A 21315-nucleotide genomic window follows, 5' to 3' on the forward strand; every position below is an offset into this window, starting at 1 on the left:
GATTCATCATGAGATCTAACACCTAAACCGAGACACAAAACTCGTCGCAACCCTTCCCCTTTATGCCCCCCCTTTTCCTTCCTGGGAAATATCGATATGTAGGCAAATCAACCAACCCATCGTCCGAATCCCCCTTGACCGAATCCGGCGCTTTCCATGTAACAAACCACTCAAACCCAGTCTTGACCAAGACCGCTTGGCTCTTTCCATTCCCTTCCGCCGTGATAGCGATTAGCTGCTCCGGCACCGTCACAATGCCAACCCTCTGCCCGTCACCACCATCCCCAGCCTCAGCAGCCAGCGAGTCCGCCTCTCTGCCAACATCACCATTAGCACCCACTCCCCCCTCACACCCACTCACACTCCTCGAATCCACCTCCAACTCAACCACCTCCCTCTCCAAACCCTCCCAAATCCCCTCCAAAAATCCCCTCAAAAACTCCGTCCCCAACCCCTTCCCCCAGTACTCCCTGCGGAGCATATACCCGACCTCAGGCCACCCAAGAGACGATTTCCAAACATGCGAACCACCAACCCCAATCAACTCCCCCGTGTCACGCAGGCAGATGGCACAGTTGTACGTGTGGGCGTCGTTGGGCGGCATGAACAGATTCAGACGGGCCTGTGTCGTGGCCATGTCCGGGTCGACCTTCCCCACCGCCGTCCAGTGCATGACCTCGGGCTGGGTGCGCAGCACGTGCAGCGCGGGCAGGTCGGTCTGCGCCAGGGGGCGGAGGAGCAGCCGCGCCGTGGTCACCGGCACCCGGTCGGCGTTGGACGGTAACGGCAGCTTAGGGAGGGTGGTCCGGACCCGGACAAAGGTCGCCGGGTCGGGGGCCGAGGTTGACGCTGGCGTGTCTCCTCCCTGGGCGGTTGTGTTCAGGGACACGACTGGTAGCACTTCGGCACGGGGAGTTGGAAGAGGGTCGGACATGGTGTTTGGGGTGTCCAAGTTCGAGCTGTCAGAGAGAAGGTAGTAGATATAGAGATATTGTGGAAGGAGGATTTGAGAAGCAAGATGCTCCGAGTCGCTGGTCTGTGATAAGCCCGAGGGAAGGAGGACCTAGGCGTAAGAGGAACGGGATGTAATATGAATCCGACCCTGGCGCCCTTAGGTCGACCGATATTTCGACTACTTGTTATGAGTCACTCCACGGCCTTCCCTACCTTTAAATTGGACATCTGCAATCTAGCCCACAGCGGATTCAATATGTGTTTCGAGCTTCTGCATTTGTACTAAGGGCCGCAGCAATCTGGGTTGTATACCCCTCACACACCTTCGTATTGCAGAAACCCCATGCTCGGAGGGGCCAACATGACTACCTAGTACCGGGAGTGCCAGTGCCCCCATCTAGCTGTTCCGAGACTTACTGCGAACCCGGGGTCTACGCAAAGATTGTTCCCGGCCATTCTTGGTCACTTCAAAAAGCCATGAGCGGATTGAGAGACGTACTTTCAGACATCACCATTACAGGCAAACCACGCGTACCGTAGAGAACCGAAAGGCTTCTGCGCAAAACCCGCAAACCCGTGCTTGACCATTTATTCATTTCATGCTCAGTCTAGAGAGCAAATGCAGGATATCCCATTTTCCTAATGAACACCTGAAGAACCTGCCAACCCCAACCGCAACCATGAAACCCCTCAAGCCAAAGTGGACGGGCGCGTCGCGCTGAAAATCTTCTTGGTGTTGATCCTGGGGACGCGGTGGGGCAGAGGGAAAGAGAGGTTCTTGGTGATGAGTTGCTTGATGTAGGGACGCTTGACGTCCTCGGTCTTCTCGAGCTCGACGACCCGGAGAATCTGTGCCTATGTTAGCGACGCGCATCACATGGCCAAACCATGGGGGTGTGCCGTACGTGGATAGACCTGAAACGGGCACGGTGCCGGGCAGCCATGTCCGAGTAGAGCGCCTCAACGGCAGCGGTCCTGGACATTTCCCGGTACTCCTTGTACATGTTGTGGGTGCCTGACCGCGAGTCATACCGGATCCAGATGCCGAAGTTCTTGACCTTGAGAGGGTGCTTCTCAGAGATCTAGGAGATTGTAAGCTTCCCGTATCAAACCTCCTCGCAAGTGCAGCCGCGCATACCACATTGACGCTGACGATCTCGCCGGTGGCCTTCTTGACCTTGCGGAGACCGCGAAGGAAGTACCAGAAGCGGGACTTGGCAACAACCTCGTTCGGCGCAAAGATGCGCATGCGGTACAGGGCAGGAGTCGGGTTGGACTCCGTGGGCAGATGGCGCCCAATCACCTGGTATTCCTGAAGACGACCTGGCGTTGTTGTCAGCATATCCCAGGCTCTGATCGACGTTTAAGCGTTTGCGATGAATCGGCATTGTCGAGTGCAGCATCGCCGGCGAAGAGCTCCTAGAGGGTCTGATCGAACTGATACGGTCGCTCGGGATAAAAAGGCGAAGATTCCTTCCTCGTACCCCAATCCCAATCCACATCTTCACAGATAATGTCGTGAGGGCACAAAACCTCGCTGTCCCCGCCTCAAGAAACTTGCCATCCGTCATCGGTTGAGTCGGGTTCGTTCACCGTCTCGGATCTTTCATGGTCCGCATTGATTGTTCGTCGGGATGGCCTCAATGTCGCCAGCATTGCAGCCACGGGAATCAAGGAAATGAATGTTTCTTACCCATCTAGTAGGATGTTAGCAAAATTTTGGCCCTCCTTGACTGCACAACAAGCAGGGAACTCACTGTGATGGTTTGTCCCTTTGGATCGCGGAGTCGATGGGTGTGCTATCGCAGTCCTGAATTAGCGGTCGCGAAAGCAGGAAAAAATTAGGTGTGTTGGCTTAGGGCTCAAAAGCTTGGACCAGCTAGATTAGCCATTTGTGGCGGTGCAGCTAGGGAACGCCACAAATTGAGGGGTTCCCTTTGAGGAAGCTGGGCGCAACTACGGAGCCAATCACAGGCGTAGGTATTACTGTTCACCTTGAATGCTTTCCCGACTGAGCTCTGCTTTCCTTTCTCAATCCGTCAGGCTTCTGATTCTGATTTACAGATGTTCAAGATACATTGTCGCATTTTGACCACTAACTGCAGGAAACAAGAATATATGTCGAGTCAATCAAGCCACAGATCAACGTAACGTTAACGATTGACCTGATCAACTGCTTGAACGTAATCCCGCGGGGCTTCCCATTCTGCCGCTGGGCTTCACACACCTAGCCCATCAGTCCCAAAATGGAGTTTGGCGGCCCCTTTTTCAAAGAGTTTGCCGCTGCGTGGTCAGAAAAAGACGGCTATCGGCTGTCACGCACATTATATCCAGACCTTCCGACTGAGAAACTAAGGAAGATATGGAGAAGCCAAAACGAGCATGATATCAAGGGAGCCCTCAGACGCGGCCTCCAGAACAGTGGGGCAGCCCTGGAAGGACTCGTTAACAACGAGACACAGGGCTGGATAGAAGTATACATTGCGTACTGGAAGGCCGTTGGTGACATTCTTGCCGCTCGGGAATCGAGCAGTGACAACAGCAAGGTTGGTCTCTCGTCTACCTCGAGCCGTCCCAGTTGTCTTGGCATGGGGATGGAATGCCCGAAGGGAGATGGTATGATATCAAGTCGATGCTAACTGTTTTACAGTCGTCCCAGGTGGTATGGGACAAAGCCTGTGATGCATGGAGAGATCTGTTAATTGTCCTGATACGGGGCTACCAAAACCATGGCTTCGAGGCATGGACAATACCATGCCTTTATGTGGTGGGCAGGCACCTGCGCTTGTTTTCCATCAAGGCAGACGATGAGCGCAGCATCAACAACTCCTTTGACGACAATACAGCAACGAACTTCCAGGATGACGTAGATCCCGAGACAGGGAAGCACGAGAAATTGGAGGAGTGCGCGCGGGTCCTGAACAGAATGTTCATGCTCTGCGCAACTGACAGGTAAACATGTCCCGCGTCTATTCATGGACACTCTGAACTGACCTCATCTCAGAGCACCAATCGAAGAGTCAAGGAAGTGGGGGATTTACTACATTGTCAACCTCCTGCTCAAAACCTACTTCAAGCTGAACTCGGTGTCCCTGTCGAAAAACGTCTTGAGAATGTTGGCGGCAGGCCAGCAAGACATGCCTGCTTTCTCCGCCTTCCCGAAGTCTCAACAGGTTACGTTCAAATACCATGAGGGCGTCCTATACTTTTGGGAGGAGAACTATGTCGAGGTAGGAGAGCGAGGGCTCCCGTCATCGGGCTAAGACACTAAAGATTTTACCAGGCCGAAAAGCACCTGACACATGCTTGGAACCTCTGCCACAAGGATGCTATAAGGAACAAGGAGTGAGACTCTCAAGCTTTACCTGGCTTCAGTAATGCGCTGACATACAACAGGCTGATCCTGACGTACCTTATCCCCTGCCACCTCATCACCACTCACACCCTGCCGACTGAGAAGCTGTTGGAGCCATATCCGAGACTGCAGAAGCTCTTCCTGCCGCTATGCCGATGTATCAAGAAGGGAGAGCTGCATCTGTTTGACCTTGCGCTTCAGGAAGGCGAGGAGGAGTTCGTGAGGCGTCGCATTTACCTGACATTGGAGCGAGGCCGCGATATTGCCCTGCGTAACCTCTTACGCAAGGTGTTCATTGCCCGTGGATTCGAGGACGCAAAGGAAGGCGAAAAGCCGGTTCGCCGCAGCCGCGTACCGATCGCCGAGTTTGCGGCGGCGATCAGCCTAGGCAGCCAGGAGAAGGTCGACAACGACGAAGTCGAGTGTCATTTGGCTAACATGATTTACAAAGTGAGTCAGGCCTCCGTCACATTTTCCCGTTCACGATTCGGTAGCATCGCCATTTCACCATTCCCCCAATAGACGATGGAGTCTATCAATCAGGAGACTTGTCATTTGTTGATGCCTGAGTCCCGCATCCTGCCTGACTGCTGCCCGTCTGCCTGGGGTATCAAGGCAGCAAGCACTTCGGCTGTTCATCCAAATACTCATTGGCCCGGACTGTTGCCCCAGCAATGACTCATTCAGCTAATTCACCTTGCCGTTTAGGGGCTTATGAAGGGCTATATCTCACGCCAACACCAAATGGTGGTGCTGAGCAAAACTGGGGCGTTTCCGGGCACCGGAGTGTGACGGGAAAGGAACTGCGGCTGGTCGCATAGTTACCCGCAAGTTGATATCTTGCGGATTGTCAACATTACGAATCAATTACTCACCGAGGACGCCACTGGAAGAATTCTGTTGCACAGTGCAGAGCTGCGCTCAGAGTTTGCCGGAACTGAAGGTGTGCTTTGCCTATGTCGCACTTTGCGGCAAAGTTGTGTTTGCCGGACCAGCATGGGTCTGAATAGCCAGGTTTCGTGAATGGGGAGAAGCATCCTAATGATCCCGATGAGTTGCATCCCTTATCGCCCGTCCTCGATGCTTCATTGCCGCTTTAGCCGTGTGGGTTTGCGATTGCGTTCAACTAGTTACCGGTAAAGCTCTAGAGGAGACTGATCGACTCGTATGCCAAACAGTCAAAGTGACGGTGGAAAAAATAATAAATCTAGAGAATAAATAAAACCAAACCACCATCGTGTAAATTCTACTAAGCTCAATCCATATTTGAAAGGAGATCTGTGACATCCCCTTGACTACGGAGTACCTCTCGGACTGTCTGTCAAGCAGAGGCAGGGGACCATCTCACCGTTTTGTAGTACGGAGCTCCCCTTGCCAGGCGAGCCAGGGTTGCTTGGGAAACGGCCCAATCAAGCAACAGCGGCCAAACACAGCCCCTTTTCCTCCTCAAGTCGCTTTCTGGTTCACACTTTCCCCTTGCATCCATCACACCACACCACATCCCAGATCCCAGATCCCAGAAACAATTGCATCTGTTCCCCGCACTTTGACTATTATCCAGCCGAAGAAAGGATTGGCCACCCACACAACAAGTTCGCGGCCCAATCGGTGAAGTCCTGTGTATCCCGAGAGCAGGCTCGGTTATGTGTGTGTTTGTGTGACGATTCCGTGAATGGATTGCGTGAGTGAGTCATTGAAAGATTCACACTCCTACACTACTGCGGATGCGTTTACAACTTGGATTCCCCTTTCTGCAAAGATCCTATCCTGCCTTTATCTTTCGCCCCCACGCTTCCAAACTTCCCATTACGGTAGATTTGGTTACACCATGCCTCGCTTTTGAGGTTTGCATTTTCAGATCTGGGAAAGGAAACAGAAGGAGGAGGGTGTGTGATCCGCGCACCAGCAGGCATTGCATCGGATCGTTTACTTACCATTATTGGTGGGCTGTGAATTCGCCAGATGAACACGAATTGCGCAACTGTCTGTTACTACGGAATTGGTGGAGTTTGAGGTTCAAATGCACCTCGAGGTCATGGGCTTCCCGGAGCACATAATGTGCGTATACCATCTACAGAGCAGTCGTCACATTTCCAAGTCTACCATATGGAGCCATTTTGCTGGATGCTGGGTTGTATTCTTTGCAGAAAATAGCGAGTGAATGAGCACCAGCATTGTTAGATCTGCAATAATCTCCCTCCTCTTGGCCTTGTCGTTCTCCATGGACATGACCTTACCAACCCATGATTGAAAATGTCCATGAACGAGAGAAAGAAGGGTAATGGGTACACTCTTCGTTCCGTCTCTGTCTCCATCTCGGACTCATTTCTCCTTTTTGCTCCATCATATGCTCGGCCTGCGTCTCTCGTCGTCTTGCACAGGACAGGGTAAAGGAAACCCTAACAAAGAAAAATAGACAAATGAGATAGACAAAAGAAAAAAGAAAAGGCGCTGGAGTTTGAAGCTGTCTTCCTCCAGCACCTGGCTTTCATTTGAAAGCATAAAGAAACAGTCTCCGGCCTGCCTGCTGAAATGATAACCCATGGTAAATGGAAATGCAAATAAGCAGACAATCCTCCATCCCAACGAGCCCAGATCATGAGATAGTAATGTACAGTTTTGGGTATTGTGTGCAAAAAGCAAAGCAGCGACGACCAAGCCCACCCCATGCAGACAGCGAAACAGACCTGACAGACCGAACCTTGCGCCGGAACGATGAGAAAATTAAAACCGTCTATGACCAATCCTGAACCCTAGTACCCGGTATTAGGTAAGAAGAAACGAAAAGAAGAGGAGAAATGAATAGACGAGACCAGAGACGTCATTCATGTGAGATCGGAAAGGTGCCAAGGGGGTATTGCAATGTTTTGTTGAGAGGCGTGGGTATCAGTGAAGCGTTGGATTGATGGGAGTGGCTGGCGAAACGTGAAGCAGTGGCTTAGAAGGGACGACCGCTGCGAGGTGTCCGAGGCGAGGAGCTGAGGTGCGATAAGCCGTTAGAGCAAGAAACAACAATTGAATCAGAGACAGGAACTTACACAGCGCTTGAGATGTCATCGACATGGTTGCACAGGGCTACAAACAAGTCGAAGAAGAGCTGGGTGCCGCCGTTGAACATCTCGAGTTGCATCGTCCCGCTCCGCTTGAAGGTGTTGCGGCTGCGAATGATGAGAGCGAGATAGTGGGCGCGCAGCTTGGAGTCGGTGTCGGGAGTGTTGGCATAGGCATAGCGGGCAGAGGCGAGGATGGTGCTGGCTTGAATCCCAGACTCTGACTGTTGTTAGCAAGCGGGTCAATGGTCGGGGCGTATCGCCGGGATGACTTACGAAGTCCCTGCTTCCGCAAAGCAACCCGCTTCAGTTCCTCAATCCCATATTTGTCGGCGGAGCAGTAAATGGCCGTGTCCTTGAGCAGCTCTCCTTCAACACTATGGTGAAAGATGGTTGCCTCGGAGCGACCAGACTCGTCACTCTGCTCAAGCTCCCAGGTGTTCCGCTTCTTGTTGTGGATCAGACGTGGTGTATAGTCGCCTTTGTAGAGATACTCGAGAATGGATGAGAAGACCTCGGGCTCTTCGTCGGGGAGCGAGATCTTCTTGGTTTGCGAATCCATCATCTGGTTCTGTAGCACAGCTTTGAAGAACGGCGAGGCGCATAGGATATGCTCGTGGGCAGCGAAGATGCGTTGCTCCTGACCGACGACAAGGGTGACGATGGGCGAAACGGTATTGCTAAAGTAGCAACATGTTAGCTCTTTAGGGTGTTACATCAGACGAACAAATGCTGCTGGTGGCTTACTCAAAGTTGATATCAGATGAGCCTGCATTTGACACCGTGCCAGCGCGGCGACGGGACTCAAGACGTTTCTTGGATACGCCAGCTTCCTTGCTGAAGGATGAACTCCTCCCGCTTCGACTCGGCTTGGAGAAGCTCTTTGTCGTCTGAGGCGGCTCGAAGCGTCGGGAAAACATCTTGTCTTTGTCTGCAAGCGGCGACGCCCGTCCCTTCTTACTTCCAGCTCGGTTGCTCCACTTCACAGGACCCTCAGGCTCGATGACTCGGCTCGATGTGCGGACCCGTAGTTGTAGTACTGGTTTATCACCACACAGGACAAACGAGGCGATGACCTTGGCGAGAGATCTTATTGCGGGTGATGAAGAGGATGGGAGTTGCTAATTAACCCGACAATCCAAGGCTCGGTGCGACGAACCTTTTTACTTCAAAAAACAAAACCGATGGACCTACCTATCCAAGCGAGGCGACGGCCGAAATGAGGGTGAAAATTTGCGACATGGGCGGGTGGAGGCAGAGCTTATTATATACCTACCACTTGTGGTGAGGCGGACACGCCTGCGTAGATGCCTGGGATTTTCTACCATGGTGGACGAAGCTTTTCTTGGCGGTTCCGTAGGGGGAATTAAGCGATCCAGCGTGACTTGACGCGTCGCGGCCGGATCAAAAACGCCAAAGACACAGGTCCTCACATGACCACTATGCCTAAAAGAGCCAGCAATTTAATGGGGTTTCCTCAAGTGAAAGGCACTGTCAGGGGTTTGATCCTTGCATAGCGCCTCAGCCGGGGTCGGAAGAAGCAAGCAAAACGGAAACCCGAGAATTCCATGAATTCCATGGGCCTGTGCAAAATACTAGGATTGCTCGGATCACTTGGTGAAAATTTTGTGAGACGTCGCGGCGGCCAGTGCCGTAAAACGCCGGCCCATATGAAAAACGGAGCGAGGGTGTGGACATTCGAGGTAACGCTGCAAGGCTACCGAGGCAGCCCGCACCCGTGCAGCCGTGCGCCCCAGTCAGATGGTTGTGAAAGTTTGCTAGCCCGGTCGTCCCGAGGCAGCAAGTGCCTGAAGCAAATGCGATGACAGCAATGAGATCGGATTATGATTGAGAATGCTCGCTATCTGCGCTTCATCGACGGCACTCTTGATGCTCCATGATATCAATTGTGTCCATTGCTCCCTACTGACCTGAACACGAAGGAGAGGCTCTGACCTTGAACTCTGACCTGGAACCACAGCTTTGGTACCTTAATTAACTCCCTGGTTCAGGAGTGGAGTGCGCTAACTTAGTGGAGCAACCTGAGCACGCACTCCACCACGGAACGAGCTTCGTGAATGGAAGGGGAGCGCCGGCCCGTCACTAGCTAGACCCGACTGCATCCGATGATGCAAAAGAAAGCACAAGAGCCAAATTCAACTCAAGTCAAACATCAGGTCCAATCACCTGGTGTAGCATCCAGTGTCATGAATTACACGCTTTCTTGAGATGACCTTGGCTTGCTTTTTGGTAGGCAAAAAGTGTCCTTTTTCTGCCTGACCCCTTTTTCCAGTGTTCGGCTCGGCGGATCGCTGCCGGGGTGATGTTCCGGAGATACAGGGGCACCTTGTGTGCACCGGGCAAAACCGCAACGGCCGGCACCCCTAGATAATTCAGAAGGGCGCCAAGATCGATCAAATTTTTTCAAAAATTTTTCAAAGTAATTTCATTCTTCCAGAGATCGCTGTGTCAATTTCAAGATGGCTTGTGCGGCCAACTGCTTCCCTTCTCCCCTGGCGATTGCTTGTTGGTGATATGCGACAGGAGCGACCCCTTTTTCGACGGGCAGGCCGAGGTCTCGGCATCTTTGAAACAGCCGCTCGCTCTGCTCCTTGGGGACCAGCTCATCCCTCTCGGCCTCGAGGATGTAGATGGCGGGTGCTTTCAAACCCCTCTCTCTCTCAGCTTGAGCCACCAAACCCAAGTTTTCCCAACTGTCCAGGTGATTCCGAAGAAATGGCCAGAGATACTTGTACGGCAACCACTTTTGCGGGTACAGCGTTTCCAGCATGGCTCTGATCGACACAAACGGCGTTTCTAACAGCAGGCCATTGATCCGAATGTTGAATGGAATGTTGCCAGTCGCTGCAAGGTTCGTTGCCACACCTGAACCAATACTCTGTCCCCAGACAAGCAGTATTGGGGGTTTCCCATCGATGCCCGCGGACAGACGTGCGTGACGTTCCGCAACCCACCGCACACCGGCCTCAGCGTCAAGCCGGAGTCCTCCCTCCGAGGGTCGACCGCGTGAGGTCCAGTATCCTCTGTAGCTCAAGCATACAAAAGTTAACTGCACGGACTGCAGGGAAGGCCATTTGCTTTCACCGACAGCCCGCAAAACCCAGGACAGGTCTGGGAGTCGGGGAGGGATCGACGAGGCGTTGCCTGGGACCGTGTCAGCTCCGAGTCAGCGGGTGTATACGCGGGAATCCAGATGATAGCCGACCCTGGAAGTAGAGAACATAAACATGAGTGGCTGCTGGCTTTTCTAGCGATTCAGCAGCTGACTGTCTCCCACGCGCCATGGGAACGGTCGTGACAGCCATGGCAAGATCGGTCCCGTCCGCAGCTACCGTCCTCTCATCGGTCCACTGGACGCCCCCGCATAAGCTTGCCCAATCCGCGATCCGTTCTCTGCGAGCGTTCGGCGGTAGTCCGGGCATGTATATGATCTTGTTCTGGAATACCACCAACATCACGCACTTCCAGACCCATAGCGCAACTAACAACCCACAAAAAATCACTGGTGGTAGGAGCGCAGGCGGGATGTGGATAGTGCGACGGGTTGGCCCAGTTGGCAAGATCTGCGGCGGGGCTCTCGATGATGAGCCGCGCTTGACAGCCGCCCAAAACCGTGCCGATGCAAGAGCAGTCGAACTACTGCGGGCTGTGTGCCGTAGGGAACTCAGTTGCAGCCGGCGCCACCGGATCGCTGGGCTGACTGTCCGAGTGCAAGCGACCATGGCAGGCGGCGCGGGATGGTGGTGTGTTTGAGACGTAAGGATTTCGCTCAGCGCAGGTTACTTCGCGTGCGCCCTTGCCATTGCCTAATCATGTGTCCTTCTGCCACTCGTCAACCCGCTCACAGATTCGCTGCATGAGATCCACTCTCCCACTCCAAGCTTAGGGGAGGTTTGGTTCGGTCGAATTGGGTTGAATCGCTTGGGCCGAAATCCGATAAAAGAACCGACGGTTCGAGTCGTTGATGCAATCCGTCGAAGATGCAAACTTGATTTGGCAAGCTGCAACGCAGGGCCCAGCGCAGCGAGCCGGTATTCCCCGAGCCGGTTAAGAAGTGTTGAAAATCGACCCATGGGATTGAAGGGACATGAAAGTACAGAATGCATGTCTGAAACGGATCGAAGAAGTTGACATGGAAAGATGACGATTGTTGCCCAAGAAACCTGCGGGGCCAATTATACACCGCCTACCACAGTAGACAACTGACGCTAAAGCCGAGTGGACCCTGTAGCTAACGAAAGCTGGGGAATGCCCCTCCTAGATCGCCGGCTTCCAGCAGGCGGCCCAGTGCGATAAGACACAAGCCTCTCCCAAGATGGCAATCGACCTGTCACATCTCAAAATTTCCGTTCCAACAAACCTGCTGTTAAGTCGAAAATCAAGCAGAAATCAACCGACTTTTACCGAGAAAGCTTCGCACACTGCTCAACCCTTTTTGTGCCCGCAAGACCGAGAAGTTGATTTCCCCGGCCTTACGACTCTCAAGCACGGTGATAACAATGCCCGCTCCTCTTGACGAGTCTCCCCGGTCCCGGGGACATCGCATCGAGCTTGTGGACGACAATCCTTCCCCGAGGCACGATGGCGAAAGTAGTCCTGGGCTAAGGAGTAGCAAGGGCTGGGACGGAAAACTGCGAGTATCCAAGAATGCTGTGCTTGCGAACCCCGAGGCGCTCTCAGATCCAGAATATTCAGACGAAGAGAATGTCATTCCTGGCGAGGAACTCGATGCAGATGAAGGCAAAAGCTCCCTAGTGGTGAATCTGCAAAGAGCAAAGTACTAACGATTAGACAGACTTGTTGGACGGCGAGGATCCAGAGACAGACGAGATCGTCTGCACTCAGTCACGAGTTCAGTCAATGTCCGCCCTCCGCCTTGAGCGCTTTCAGCAAGTAGCACGCATCTGCCTGCGGCAGAACCTTATCCAGGACATCGAAGGCCTTTCGGGCGTCGCAGGTTCCCTCAAAGAACTCGACCTCTATGACAACCTAATCTCACACGTGCGCGGCCTCGACGACCTGGTCAATCTAACAACGCTGGACCTATCCTTCAACAAGATCAAACACATCAAGCACGTATCGCACCTGTCCAACTTAACCGACCTCTACCTCGTGTCCAACAAAATATCCAAAATCGAAGGTCTGTCCGGCCTCACCAAGCTGCGCAACCTCGAGCTGGGCTCAAACCGGGTCCGCGTCCTCGAGAACCTCGAGTCGCTCACATCGCTCGAAGACCTCTGGGTAGCCAAGAACAAGATCACATCCATGACCGGCCTCGCGGGGCTGCCGAACCTGCGCCTGCTGTCGATCCAGTCGAACCGCATCCGGGACCTGTCCCCGCTGCGGGACGTGCCGCAGCTCGAGGAGCTGTACATCTCGCACAACGCGCTCGAGTCGCTCGAAGGGCTCGAGCACAACACCAAGCTGCGCGTCCTCGAGGTGTCCAACAACAAGATCGCCTCGCTCAAGGGCCTGGGCCCGCTGCGCGACCTGGAGGAGCTCTGGGCGAGCTACAACCTCCTGGCGGACTTTGCCGACGTCGAGACACACCTGAGGGACAAGCAGTCGCTCACGACGGTCTACTTCGAGGGAAACCCCCTCCAGCTGAGAGCGCCGGCGCTGTATAGGAACAAGGTCCGCTTGGCGCTGCCCCAGGTCCAGCAGATTGATGCTAGTACGTATCCGTATATCCCTTTGTGGCCTCCTCACTTACCCCAGTGTTTCTCCTGCTGCGTTCGTTGGCGTAGAGTGCTGACGTGGAATTGTGCTTGACAGCGTTTGTACGAGCATCATAGGTCACCAATCATCTCTTCTACATGTGTTTATGTCAACAACATGTGTCGGGGATATGAGGATATGAATGTACGCGCGCACAACACACAGCACAGTCAGGTACATAAGCTACCTGCGGTTATTTAGATTTTCACGTTACATTTAGCATGCACCGGCGTTGAGCGGCGAGAGCGAGAGGGACGGACGTGTCATCGGGGGGGGATGCGAGACGAGCCTGACCTCCTGCCCGCCCTATTAGTCCTTCTGTTTGTTTACTAGGGAAAATTCATGGGCGTTGCTCGGTTTGGGTGGGTGGCACACAATTCAAACTCTGCGGCTATAGGGGTGGCTACGGGTTCCGAAAATCGAATGATTGAAATACCGGATTCTGTAAAAGGTTAGGATATGTTGTTAGGATATCCTTTACCTACCAGGTTCTTCGGTATGTATCAAAAAGGGCGATGAAGCCTCAAGAGCGAACCAAGAGATGAACCACTTGATACCCTCAGTGATTGCTGAGTTGGGGTGATGGGTAATAAAGGACAGCAGCACAGTTGGGAGAGAGCAAATAGGGGGATGAAATAGTTTCACTATACTCTATAACAGATTCCAGACATGCTATGCAAGCATCAATGACCTTCGTCAACCCCTTGGATATAAATATACTTCCAAAGCAAAATGACCGGCCCAACGCTTTTCGCCTATACCCCATTCATCTAGGCTAGGCAAGAGACACTACCCGTAGTCGATCATTCCATTCCCATGACAAGGCCGCGGGGTGGGGCAAAAGAAAGCCCAATCCCGCCGGCCGCCCTCTCAGTAGGTAGCAAAAGGGCAGTTTGGTAGAGAAACCTGGCCAGAAGGAGCCAAGTTGCAACGCTCCGTTCGTGCTTGGCCCTGCTCCGGTCTGGCCTGGTTTGTCGGGGCGGGTTCATGTCTTGAACCAGTCCCCACTCACGTGTGGTTCCGGATGGGCATTTAGCCAAAGATCCAAAGCTGGTCAGTCTCGAAGTACTGTGGTTCATCCCAAGGTCAGTATATATAACGGAGTATGTGAGAAAAGAGGAAGAAAGACGCACGTTTGAAGGCTGGTTGAAGCGGATACCCCGGTCAAAGGCGCTGATGGCGTCAATGTCCTCCTGAGAGAGATCGAACTCGACGCTGCGCAGGTTGGACTTCATGATCTCTTCCCTAGTGGTCTTGGGGATGATGGCCAGGCCGCGCTGGGTAGCCCAGCGGAGGAGGATTTCCGAAGGCGGGCGGTTGTACTTGGCGGCGATGGCCTTGATCTTTTCATCCTCGATGAGAGGGGTCATGGCAGTAGCGTGCTTCATGTTGAACTCAAGGAAGCTGGCTGGGCCGAACGAGCTGTAGGCCGTCACGGCGATGCCCTCGCGCTTGGCGAGCTTGATGAGCTCCTCTTGGACGAGGTAAGGGTGGTGCTCGATCTGGAGCGTGGCGGGCCGGATCCTGGCGTACCGCAGCATATCGTAGATCAGCTGGCCCTGGAAGTTGGAGATACCAATGCTCTTGGAAAGGCCCTTGTCAACGAGGGACTCCATGGCAGTCCAGGTCTCCTGGATGGTGGCCTTGCTGGGGCGGATCTCGCTCTTGCCGTCGTAGTGCCAGCCGGGCGGGTAGCGGACCGATGGGTCGACATACTCAAGGGCGACGGGGAAATGGATGAGGTAGAGGTCGAAGTAGTCAAGGCCCCAGTCGGCCAGTTGCTTCCTGACGATAGGCTCAACGCGGTCGCCGTCGTGGAAGGTGTTCCAAAGCTTGGACACGATGAAGAGCTCCTCACGCTTCACAAGGCCCTCCTGGATGGCGCGGGCGACGCCCTTGCCGCACTCGACTTCGTTGCCGTAGTCTAGTCATAGCTCCTGTTAGCAACCATAGCCATTAATGAGACACACCGAGCAGCACCACAATGACGTGCATCCCGTCCCGTGTCTGCTGACACTTTGAACCGCGGTCCTGACAGGGATCTTTGCAGATATCTGGCCCTCCTGTGCTGTGTGCGAGTGGGGAATATGAGAGCGGCGGGGGCGGGGTAGATTCTCGACTGTCAAGCCGCCCAGTCCTATTGCTCCTAAGATGGGAAATGGGCAAAATGCGCCGGACCAAGATTCCGTGGGCCGGCGAACACGACCTTCGATTCGTGGAACAGAAAAAGAAGGGAAGAGATGCGGAGGTCACTTACCGCAAGCACCGTCGAAGAGGCGATAGCCCGCCTTGATGGCCTTGTAGACAACATCGGCGCAAACAGCATTGTCGACCTTCCAGAGACCGAAGCCCACCTGGGGCATGTCATAGCCACTGTTAAGCTTGATGACGGGAGCCATTGCGTTGGTTGTTCGGTCTCCTGCTAAATGTCTGCTGGTTCTATGAGTTGGTCAGGCAGAGCTCCACGGCAGTGTCTCGAGGCGATCCCCATTTCTGGAGAGTCAAAGTGACTGGGAGACTCACACTCGAGGACTCGGTCAGGTTGCAGAGCGGCGTACGAGTGTTCAAGACAGGTTGCCCAGTAGCGTTGGGAGCGCCGAGCAGCTCTGGTGGTATTTATATTGTCTCACCTCTCCATAAGTCTCGAGGGGCTAGAGGGGAAGGGTGCCACCCGCCCACACGGCAGCTCCTCCCACGTTGCTCTTCATCTAGAAGAATGCCGCCGAGGACGGTCAAGCCGTCCCGCCTATCTCGAGCAAGCTCAGGGACCGACAGCCCCTCCTCCCTTCCAGCCCCGCTTACATCGTCATGATATGTACCCAGCAGTAAGAGCAGTAGGCTGGACGCCAAGGTCTCTATGGGCCAGCGGCAAACCACGGTTGCATGACCATTGACCACACCTCACAGCTTCGGTAGCCGTAGAATAGGCGCGTGGTTCTAACTGGTCAAAGGTGAGGGCTGAGATAGCTGGACCAGCTGCCCCTCAAGCCCGCCCGCCGAATAGGTATACCAAGGGTAATGTTGCAGGCTGGGGTCCATCGACACAGAGCCAAGGCAGTGGGACCACTGGGCCTCCCGGACAGCGCCCATTTGTGCGGGTGAAATGGACCTTCGCGCATCCCACAGACGGTCGGAGAAAATGTGGATCGCTGGGCCCGGATAGCGTCACTCATGAGTCGCTCTGCCCATCAGCCTTCCACAAACCGCAACGGTACACAGAGCTCCCCTCTTGGTTTCACGCGTCCAGCATTCCGGTAGTAGACGGCTGTTGCAACTGCTCCTGGAGGGCGGCTGGTCAGTCAGAACCGGGGCGAGAAACGCAGGCGATCCGATGCCGGTGGTGAAGATAGCGGGAACCACGCCCGGACCGACTGTGTGTTTCCCGCGAAGCAGCAGCGCCACTGGAGCCTGGGAGCAGTTGACCCGGTTCCCGACCGATTCGAGCCATTTAGCCTGTTCTACCCCCCAAGCAAGCCAGAGGCGCCGGTTAAATGGAAGCCGAGAAGAAAATCCAAGCAGAGGTATACCCACCGTGGACATCCACTTTGTTTGGGGGCAGCCGCCTAATAATTCCAACCCACACCTCGGACGCTGACCGAAGGTGAGCGGTTAGTTGTAGGGTGTTGCCTGGGGCGATGATCAGATGACAGCGAGTAAGTTTAGGCACAACTCTCCGGATGAGTTGAAGTGCTGAGTCGGTTGCTCCGTCCGGCAGTCTTTTCTGCAGCTGATGGCTTTCATATCTTGAGGAGAAAGACCGACAGAACTGAACTGAGGAAGTTGTGAGGTAAAAATCATGATGAGAATGGCAACTGCCTGGTACCTTGTTGGGTAAACAGTGGCGCGTGCATATGTTAATCGTAGTTGCCGTCGATTGACGGATGCTGCTGTTTGAAACTGTAAAGTGGCAGGAGCCACTGCATTGTTTTCCTGTATTCATTGTGGTTCGCGGGGCATCTGGAACTTGAACTCTCAGGCCACTTCCAACGACCAGAAAATACAACATCCAACCGCTGTTTTTCAAAACCAATCAATCACCGGAAACGTAGGTGAGGTGAACGGATATAGCATCCAGTCATACATGGCAAGCGCATCCCATACGAATAACCATCACCCATATGTACATTATCACTATCACAGAAGCCTCTCATACCATACAAATACCTCACCATCATCCCAAACTCCCTAGGACTGTGCCACGCCTAAACAACAACCGTCGACGACTCAACACCCGCTGCATCACCCTCCGCATCACCGACCTCTGTCTCGACATCCGTTTCACCGACCTCCTCCTGGGCCTCCTGGTATTCTGCCTCGTCCTGCGTCTCCTCTGCGCTCTCCGGCCTGGGATCGACATCCTTTTCTTCCCTCGCCTCCGTCCTCTCAACATACGGCGGGGGAGCAATTTCGTCGCCGCCCTCAACCCACACCTTGGCAAGCTCCTTCTCAATTTCTTCGTGCCTGGCCTTCCACTTCTCCACTTGTGACAGGCGCTCCCTGAGTTCCTGCAGCTCCCGCTCGACATGCATCTTTTCGCGCTCGGTGCCGATGCGCTGAAACTCCCACTGGTCGCCGCTCTCGCCGCCGCCGAGCACGAGGTTGTAGGTGTGGTACTTCTTGAGCGACGCCCGCGTCGAGATGGTGATGAGGGCTGATCTGCGCGTTAGCCTAAGGAAAGACAACAACTAACGCCCCCGACTTACTGATCCCCTTCTCCTTGCACGTTTCATACAGCAACCCCTCAACATCGCTAGATACAGCACTCGTCCCCTCGTCAATAAACGCGTACTGCGGCTCGTGGTACAGCAGCCTGGCAATGGCCAAGCGCTGCTTCTCACCACCACTCAGCACGTCCTTCCACTCCTTGCGCGTGTCCCAGCCACCCTCGCGCTCGGGGAGGTATCCCAGACGGGCCTGGTCGAGAGCGCGCTTCAGGTCGTACTCATTCTTGCGCTTCTCGCGCATGTCGGCTTCGCCGTCCGGGTAGATGACCTGGTCGCGGAGGGTGCCGATGCTGAGGTAGGGTCGCTGCGGCAGGAACATGATTCCGTCCTCGCCGTTGTGTTTCGGCCGGCTGACGAGCCCGCGGTAGACGGGCCAGAGACCCGCAATGACGCGCGCGATGGCGCTCTTGCCCACCCCGTTGGGACCGGATATCTAGACGGTAAACGCAACACGTTAGTATTCTTTGCTTGCAAGCCACGACGATTGTGGTAACACTTACCAAGAGGTGATCGCCCCGACGGATGATCATCGAGAGCGACTCAATCAGCTCTTCACCCCCCTGCGGCCACAGCGCAGGCGCCACAATAGGCACGTTCTCCAACCGGACGCCGTCAAAGCCCTTCTGGATCGTGCCCTGGACATCCGACAAGGAGTACAGCTCATTTTCCCGCCCGCGGACGTAGTATGCATTCGCATGCACCCTATGCAGCGTCGAGATGAGTGTATATACGCGTGAAGTGTAGCCTGCCAGCTCTGAGAGATCCTTCAGCGAGTACATCATCCGCCCGCCTGCGTCAGCCAGCGAAAGCATAAGCCGCTTGTTAGTGATAAAGTCCTTCATGCGCGCCCGCTCCCTGCCGCCCTTCTCGACGTGTTGCGCAACCTCCGTCATACCGCCGAGACCACCCCAGGCAGGGAGGAAGACGGGAAGCGACGAAAGAAGGTAGCCGTAGGCACTCCAACTATACTTGAGAATAAAGTCCTCGAGAATGTTGTACCGGATCTTGAGCATGTAGATCCCCTCCATCCAGTTCTTGAGAGACTTGAACTCTTTGTTCAGGAAGGTCTTTTCCATCTCAGCACCACCGTAAAAGGCAACTTCCTCGGCATTCGCAATGAGGCGCGCGTGCAAGCTGCGGAAGTCGCCCTCTTTCCGTCCCTCGACGGCTTTTAGTTTGCCAAATGGCGGCGATAGCCGCCGAAGGATACTGGCGGTGAGGAAGTAGTTGCTTAGAAGGCCAGTGAGAGCTAGCGGACCAAGGGAGCGATACAGTTGGTAGTTGAAGACGCAAATGTCAACAAAGGGCTTTCCGAGAGATGAGTAGAGGTTTGCGGCTGCTGCGCAGAACTGGGTCAGGTCCTGGGTGATATACTGGTCGGCGCCCTGCCCAACCCCGCCGTCCAGGTTGTGAAGTTTGTAATAGTTGAGGTTTTCGTTTAGGTACAGGTCGTGGATGTAGCGGGTAAGGCGAGTGCGGAAGGCGATTGACACCTTGGACTCCAAAAACTTGATCATGGCGTTGGTGTAGGAAGCGAAGCCACCCAGGCCGCACCACTTGATAAGCCCCCAGATGAACAGCTTACCGTTCCCGGCCACGAGATCTCGCACAATCTCTCCGTCAAGCCGCGCAACAACCAGGGATAGATAGGTGCGCAGCATCAGGAAGGCGCCGTGGCTCACCAGAAGACCGGCCTCTTTGCTAGTCCACCTAGGAATCATGATGCTCATGAGGCTCAGGAACTGGTGAAGGAAGGCGAGGTTGAGCCCGGGCTTAGTCTGGGCCGAAGGGACGTGTCCGTCGCTCAAGCCAGACACGCGTGGGGGGTTCAGGAATAGACGCCGATGCGCCTCAAACGTGAGCGGCTTCGTCGAGTTTATGACCACCTTGGAGGTGCCGTCCTTGTAAGGCACGTAGATGGTACGGGAGCCATCCTTGTTGTGCAGCCACGAGTTGGTGCGCACCAGCTTCAGACCCTGTTCCCTCTCGGCGCGCTTGCGCTTCCACCGCCGACGGGTGCCCTCGGCGGCGAGGATGATGGAGGTTGCGAGGGCCAGCGTAGCGAGAAGGCGCGTCGTCCTGGAGGTGCTGCGCAGCTTGGTGCGGATGAGGTCGGTGTACTTGTCGATGAAGGCGGCGATGGCCTCCTCGGCGGCCGAGTGCCGCAGCGTCGATTGCGCCGCCATGACCGAGACAGGTAACAACGTCTAATTCCGCGAATCAGATGTCCCACTCCATCAGCGGCAGCTTTCCTCGGAACGGTTGATGATTGCAACTCGATGTTGTCCGATTTGTTTCTCTCTGGTGTCACTCTCCGTCTTCCAATGCCGCGGTGCCGGACTCGATCCCCACCGGGTTCGACAGTTGTTAACGATAGACCTCCAACTCAGAGTAACCGCAGCATGGGGGTTCCAAAGGATGAAACTGTCGTGGAAAGAAGTTGTCAATGATAGCTCGACGTTCCGAAGCCGATTAGTGCCTCCCAGGAGACAATTGTTCACAAGTCAATTACATGGAAACGGAAACGGCAGATGTAAACTTGTTTAGGTTTGTTGCCGGCCTCCCAAGTCCGAAGTTCTTGGTGGATGGCATGTGAATGTCCCGAGGTCCTTGGCCACAGCCACATCGTCGAACCATGAAACGTCATCGGCCACAACGGCTGCACCAAGCCACATCTCCCAGCAGCTGCCAAATCAGGGCTTTTCGGCCTGGCCGGCGTCTACACATGACATCTCGCACAGTGTGGCTCTCGAAAACTATCGTTTTTGTTATTAATTACACTACGAAGAGCTACCGTACTTTACATATTACTGGTAACGGTACGTAGGGAATTACCTGGCATTAATACTACGTGTAGTACTGTCCTCAACTTTACACCTGTACATAGTACTCCGTACTAACTACTCTGTAACGTTGAGAGTATTCCGCGTGAGAAGCTGAGTAAGTAGTTTAGACTGTCCAGGACACGGCCGGCATTGGGCTTTGAACTTGCGTCCGATAACGCGCTGCGATGAGTTGCGGAAGGGATGGAGCAAATGCGCGGCAGGCAATGTGCGGGCCTCCGGAACTGGGGAGAGCGCGCAATTCGTTGATGCAGACCGGAACAGCGGAAGCAATCCGGAGAGCCGCCTCAGAGGGTTCGGCGTTTCGGAAGCTGAGACTCGCTGTGACCGGGCAACTATGTATATGGGACCTGGTGCATGCCGGCATCTCACTCACAGCACACTAAAAGCACTGTAGATAGGTTATTAGGTGAGCATTGGGGCGACAAGGCGACGGCAGTGACTGGTTGCATGGCAGTATCTTGGGGCAAACCATCACAGTACCGGGCGGTAACGCGGCCAATCAGGCAGTCCAACTGCAGCTTTCCCGCAGCCATGTCCGTAGACCAGCTCTGGACTCTGAATTGTGAAATTCCGTGTCAAGCTCCAGGCCTGCTCTCTGCTTGGCATCAGTGCATTACTAGGCTGCCCCGAGGCTGCCAGTCAACTTG

At 54.4% G+C, this 21315-nt stretch overlaps 10 protein-coding genes across 10 annotated transcripts; 2 read left to right on the forward strand and 8 right to left on the reverse strand.

The window, feature by feature from the left end:
• Nucleotides 1-22: 22 nt before the first annotated feature.
• N656DRAFT_794545 (acyl-CoA N-acyltransferase) lies at nucleotides 23-934 on the reverse strand (the record flags this gene model as incomplete). The annotated part of the gene is made up of 1 exon (XM_064817291.1): nucleotides 23-934. One exon carries the CDS (start codon nucleotides 932-934, stop codon nucleotides 23-25), a length of 912 nt encoding a protein of 303 aa, XP_064673785.1.
• A 563-nt stretch (nucleotides 935-1497) lies between these two features.
• N656DRAFT_230754 (ribosomal protein L18ae) lies at nucleotides 1498-2927 on the reverse strand. Its single transcript, XM_064808960.1, has 4 exons — nucleotides 2648-2927; nucleotides 2093-2277; nucleotides 1860-2036; nucleotides 1498-1803 (listed from the first exon to the last, which is right to left on the reverse strand). The coding sequence occupies exons 1-4, from the start codon at nucleotides 2649-2651 to the stop codon at nucleotides 1645-1647; spliced, it is 525 nt and encodes a 174-aa protein (XP_064673786.1). The 5' UTR covers nucleotides 2652-2927; the 3' UTR covers nucleotides 1498-1644.
• A 273-nt stretch (nucleotides 2928-3200) lies between these two features.
• Nucleotides 3201-4831, forward strand: N656DRAFT_794547 (uncharacterized protein; the record flags this gene model as incomplete). Its single annotated transcript, XM_064817292.1, has 5 exons — nucleotides 3201-3500; nucleotides 3605-3906; nucleotides 3959-4184; nucleotides 4238-4299; nucleotides 4351-4831. 5 exons carry the CDS (start codon nucleotides 3201-3203, stop codon nucleotides 4829-4831), a joined length of 1371 nt encoding a protein of 456 aa, XP_064673787.1.
• A 2281-nt stretch (nucleotides 4832-7112) lies between these two features.
• Nucleotides 7113-8557, reverse strand: N656DRAFT_230863 (uncharacterized protein). The gene is made up of 4 exons (XM_064808961.1): nucleotides 8107-8557; nucleotides 7636-8039; nucleotides 7348-7579; nucleotides 7113-7287 (listed from the first exon to the last, which is right to left on the reverse strand). The coding sequence occupies exons 1-4, from the start codon at nucleotides 8277-8279 to the stop codon at nucleotides 7248-7250; spliced, it is 849 nt and encodes a 282-aa protein (XP_064673788.1). The 5' UTR covers nucleotides 8280-8557; the 3' UTR covers nucleotides 7113-7247.
• A 1248-nt stretch (nucleotides 8558-9805) lies between these two features.
• N656DRAFT_701164 (uncharacterized protein) lies at nucleotides 9806-11102 on the reverse strand (the record flags this gene model as incomplete). Its single annotated transcript, XM_064810924.1, has 2 exons — nucleotides 9806-10524; nucleotides 10586-11102. The coding sequence occupies 2 exons, from the start codon at nucleotides 11100-11102 to the stop codon at nucleotides 9806-9808; spliced, it is 1236 nt and encodes a 411-aa protein (XP_064673789.1).
• Nucleotides 11103-11879: 777 nt separating this feature from the next.
• On the forward strand, nucleotides 11880-13175 carry N656DRAFT_794550 (L domain-like protein; the record flags this gene model as incomplete). The annotated part of the gene is made up of 3 exons (XM_064817293.1): nucleotides 11880-12137; nucleotides 12172-13054; nucleotides 13156-13175. The coding sequence occupies 3 exons, from the start codon at nucleotides 11880-11882 to the stop codon at nucleotides 13173-13175; spliced, it is 1161 nt and encodes a 386-aa protein (XP_064673790.1).
• A 955-nt stretch (nucleotides 13176-14130) lies between these two features.
• Nucleotides 14131-15497, reverse strand: N656DRAFT_702272 (Aldo/keto reductase; the record flags this gene model as incomplete). The annotated part of the gene is made up of 3 exons (XM_064811005.1): nucleotides 14131-14166; nucleotides 14232-15022; nucleotides 15356-15497. 3 exons carry the CDS (start codon nucleotides 15495-15497, stop codon nucleotides 14131-14133), a joined length of 969 nt encoding a protein of 322 aa, XP_064673791.1.
• A 425-nt stretch (nucleotides 15498-15922) lies between these two features.
• On the reverse strand, nucleotides 15923-17202 carry N656DRAFT_231111 (uncharacterized protein). Its single transcript, XM_064808963.1, has 2 exons — nucleotides 16630-17202; nucleotides 15923-16556 (listed from the first exon to the last, which is right to left on the reverse strand). Exons 1-2 carry the CDS (start codon nucleotides 17102-17104, stop codon nucleotides 16264-16266), a joined length of 768 nt encoding a protein of 255 aa, XP_064673792.1. The 5' UTR covers nucleotides 17105-17202; the 3' UTR covers nucleotides 15923-16263.
• N656DRAFT_231030 (uncharacterized protein) lies at nucleotides 17188-17832 on the reverse strand. Its single transcript, XM_064808962.1, has one exon. The coding sequence runs from the start codon at nucleotides 17621-17623 to the stop codon at nucleotides 17270-17272; it is 354 nt and encodes a 117-aa protein (XP_064673793.1). The 5' UTR covers nucleotides 17624-17832; the 3' UTR covers nucleotides 17188-17269.
• On the reverse strand, nucleotides 17700-20404 carry N656DRAFT_745039 (uncharacterized protein). Its single transcript, XM_064812891.1, has 2 exons — nucleotides 18323-20404; nucleotides 17700-18255 (listed from the first exon to the last, which is right to left on the reverse strand). Exons 1-2 carry the CDS (start codon nucleotides 20006-20008, stop codon nucleotides 17767-17769), a joined length of 2175 nt encoding a protein of 724 aa, XP_064673794.1. The 5' UTR covers nucleotides 20009-20404; the 3' UTR covers nucleotides 17700-17766.
• Between the last annotated feature and the right edge of the window lie 911 nt (nucleotides 20405-21315).

Source organism: Canariomyces notabilis (genome assembly GCF_033297395.1).
Source record: "Canariomyces notabilis strain CBS 508.74 unplaced genomic scaffold N656scaffold_2, whole genome shotgun sequence".
NCBI classification, from domain to species: Eukaryota; Fungi; Ascomycota; class Sordariomycetes; order Sordariales; family Chaetomiaceae; genus Canariomyces; species Canariomyces notabilis.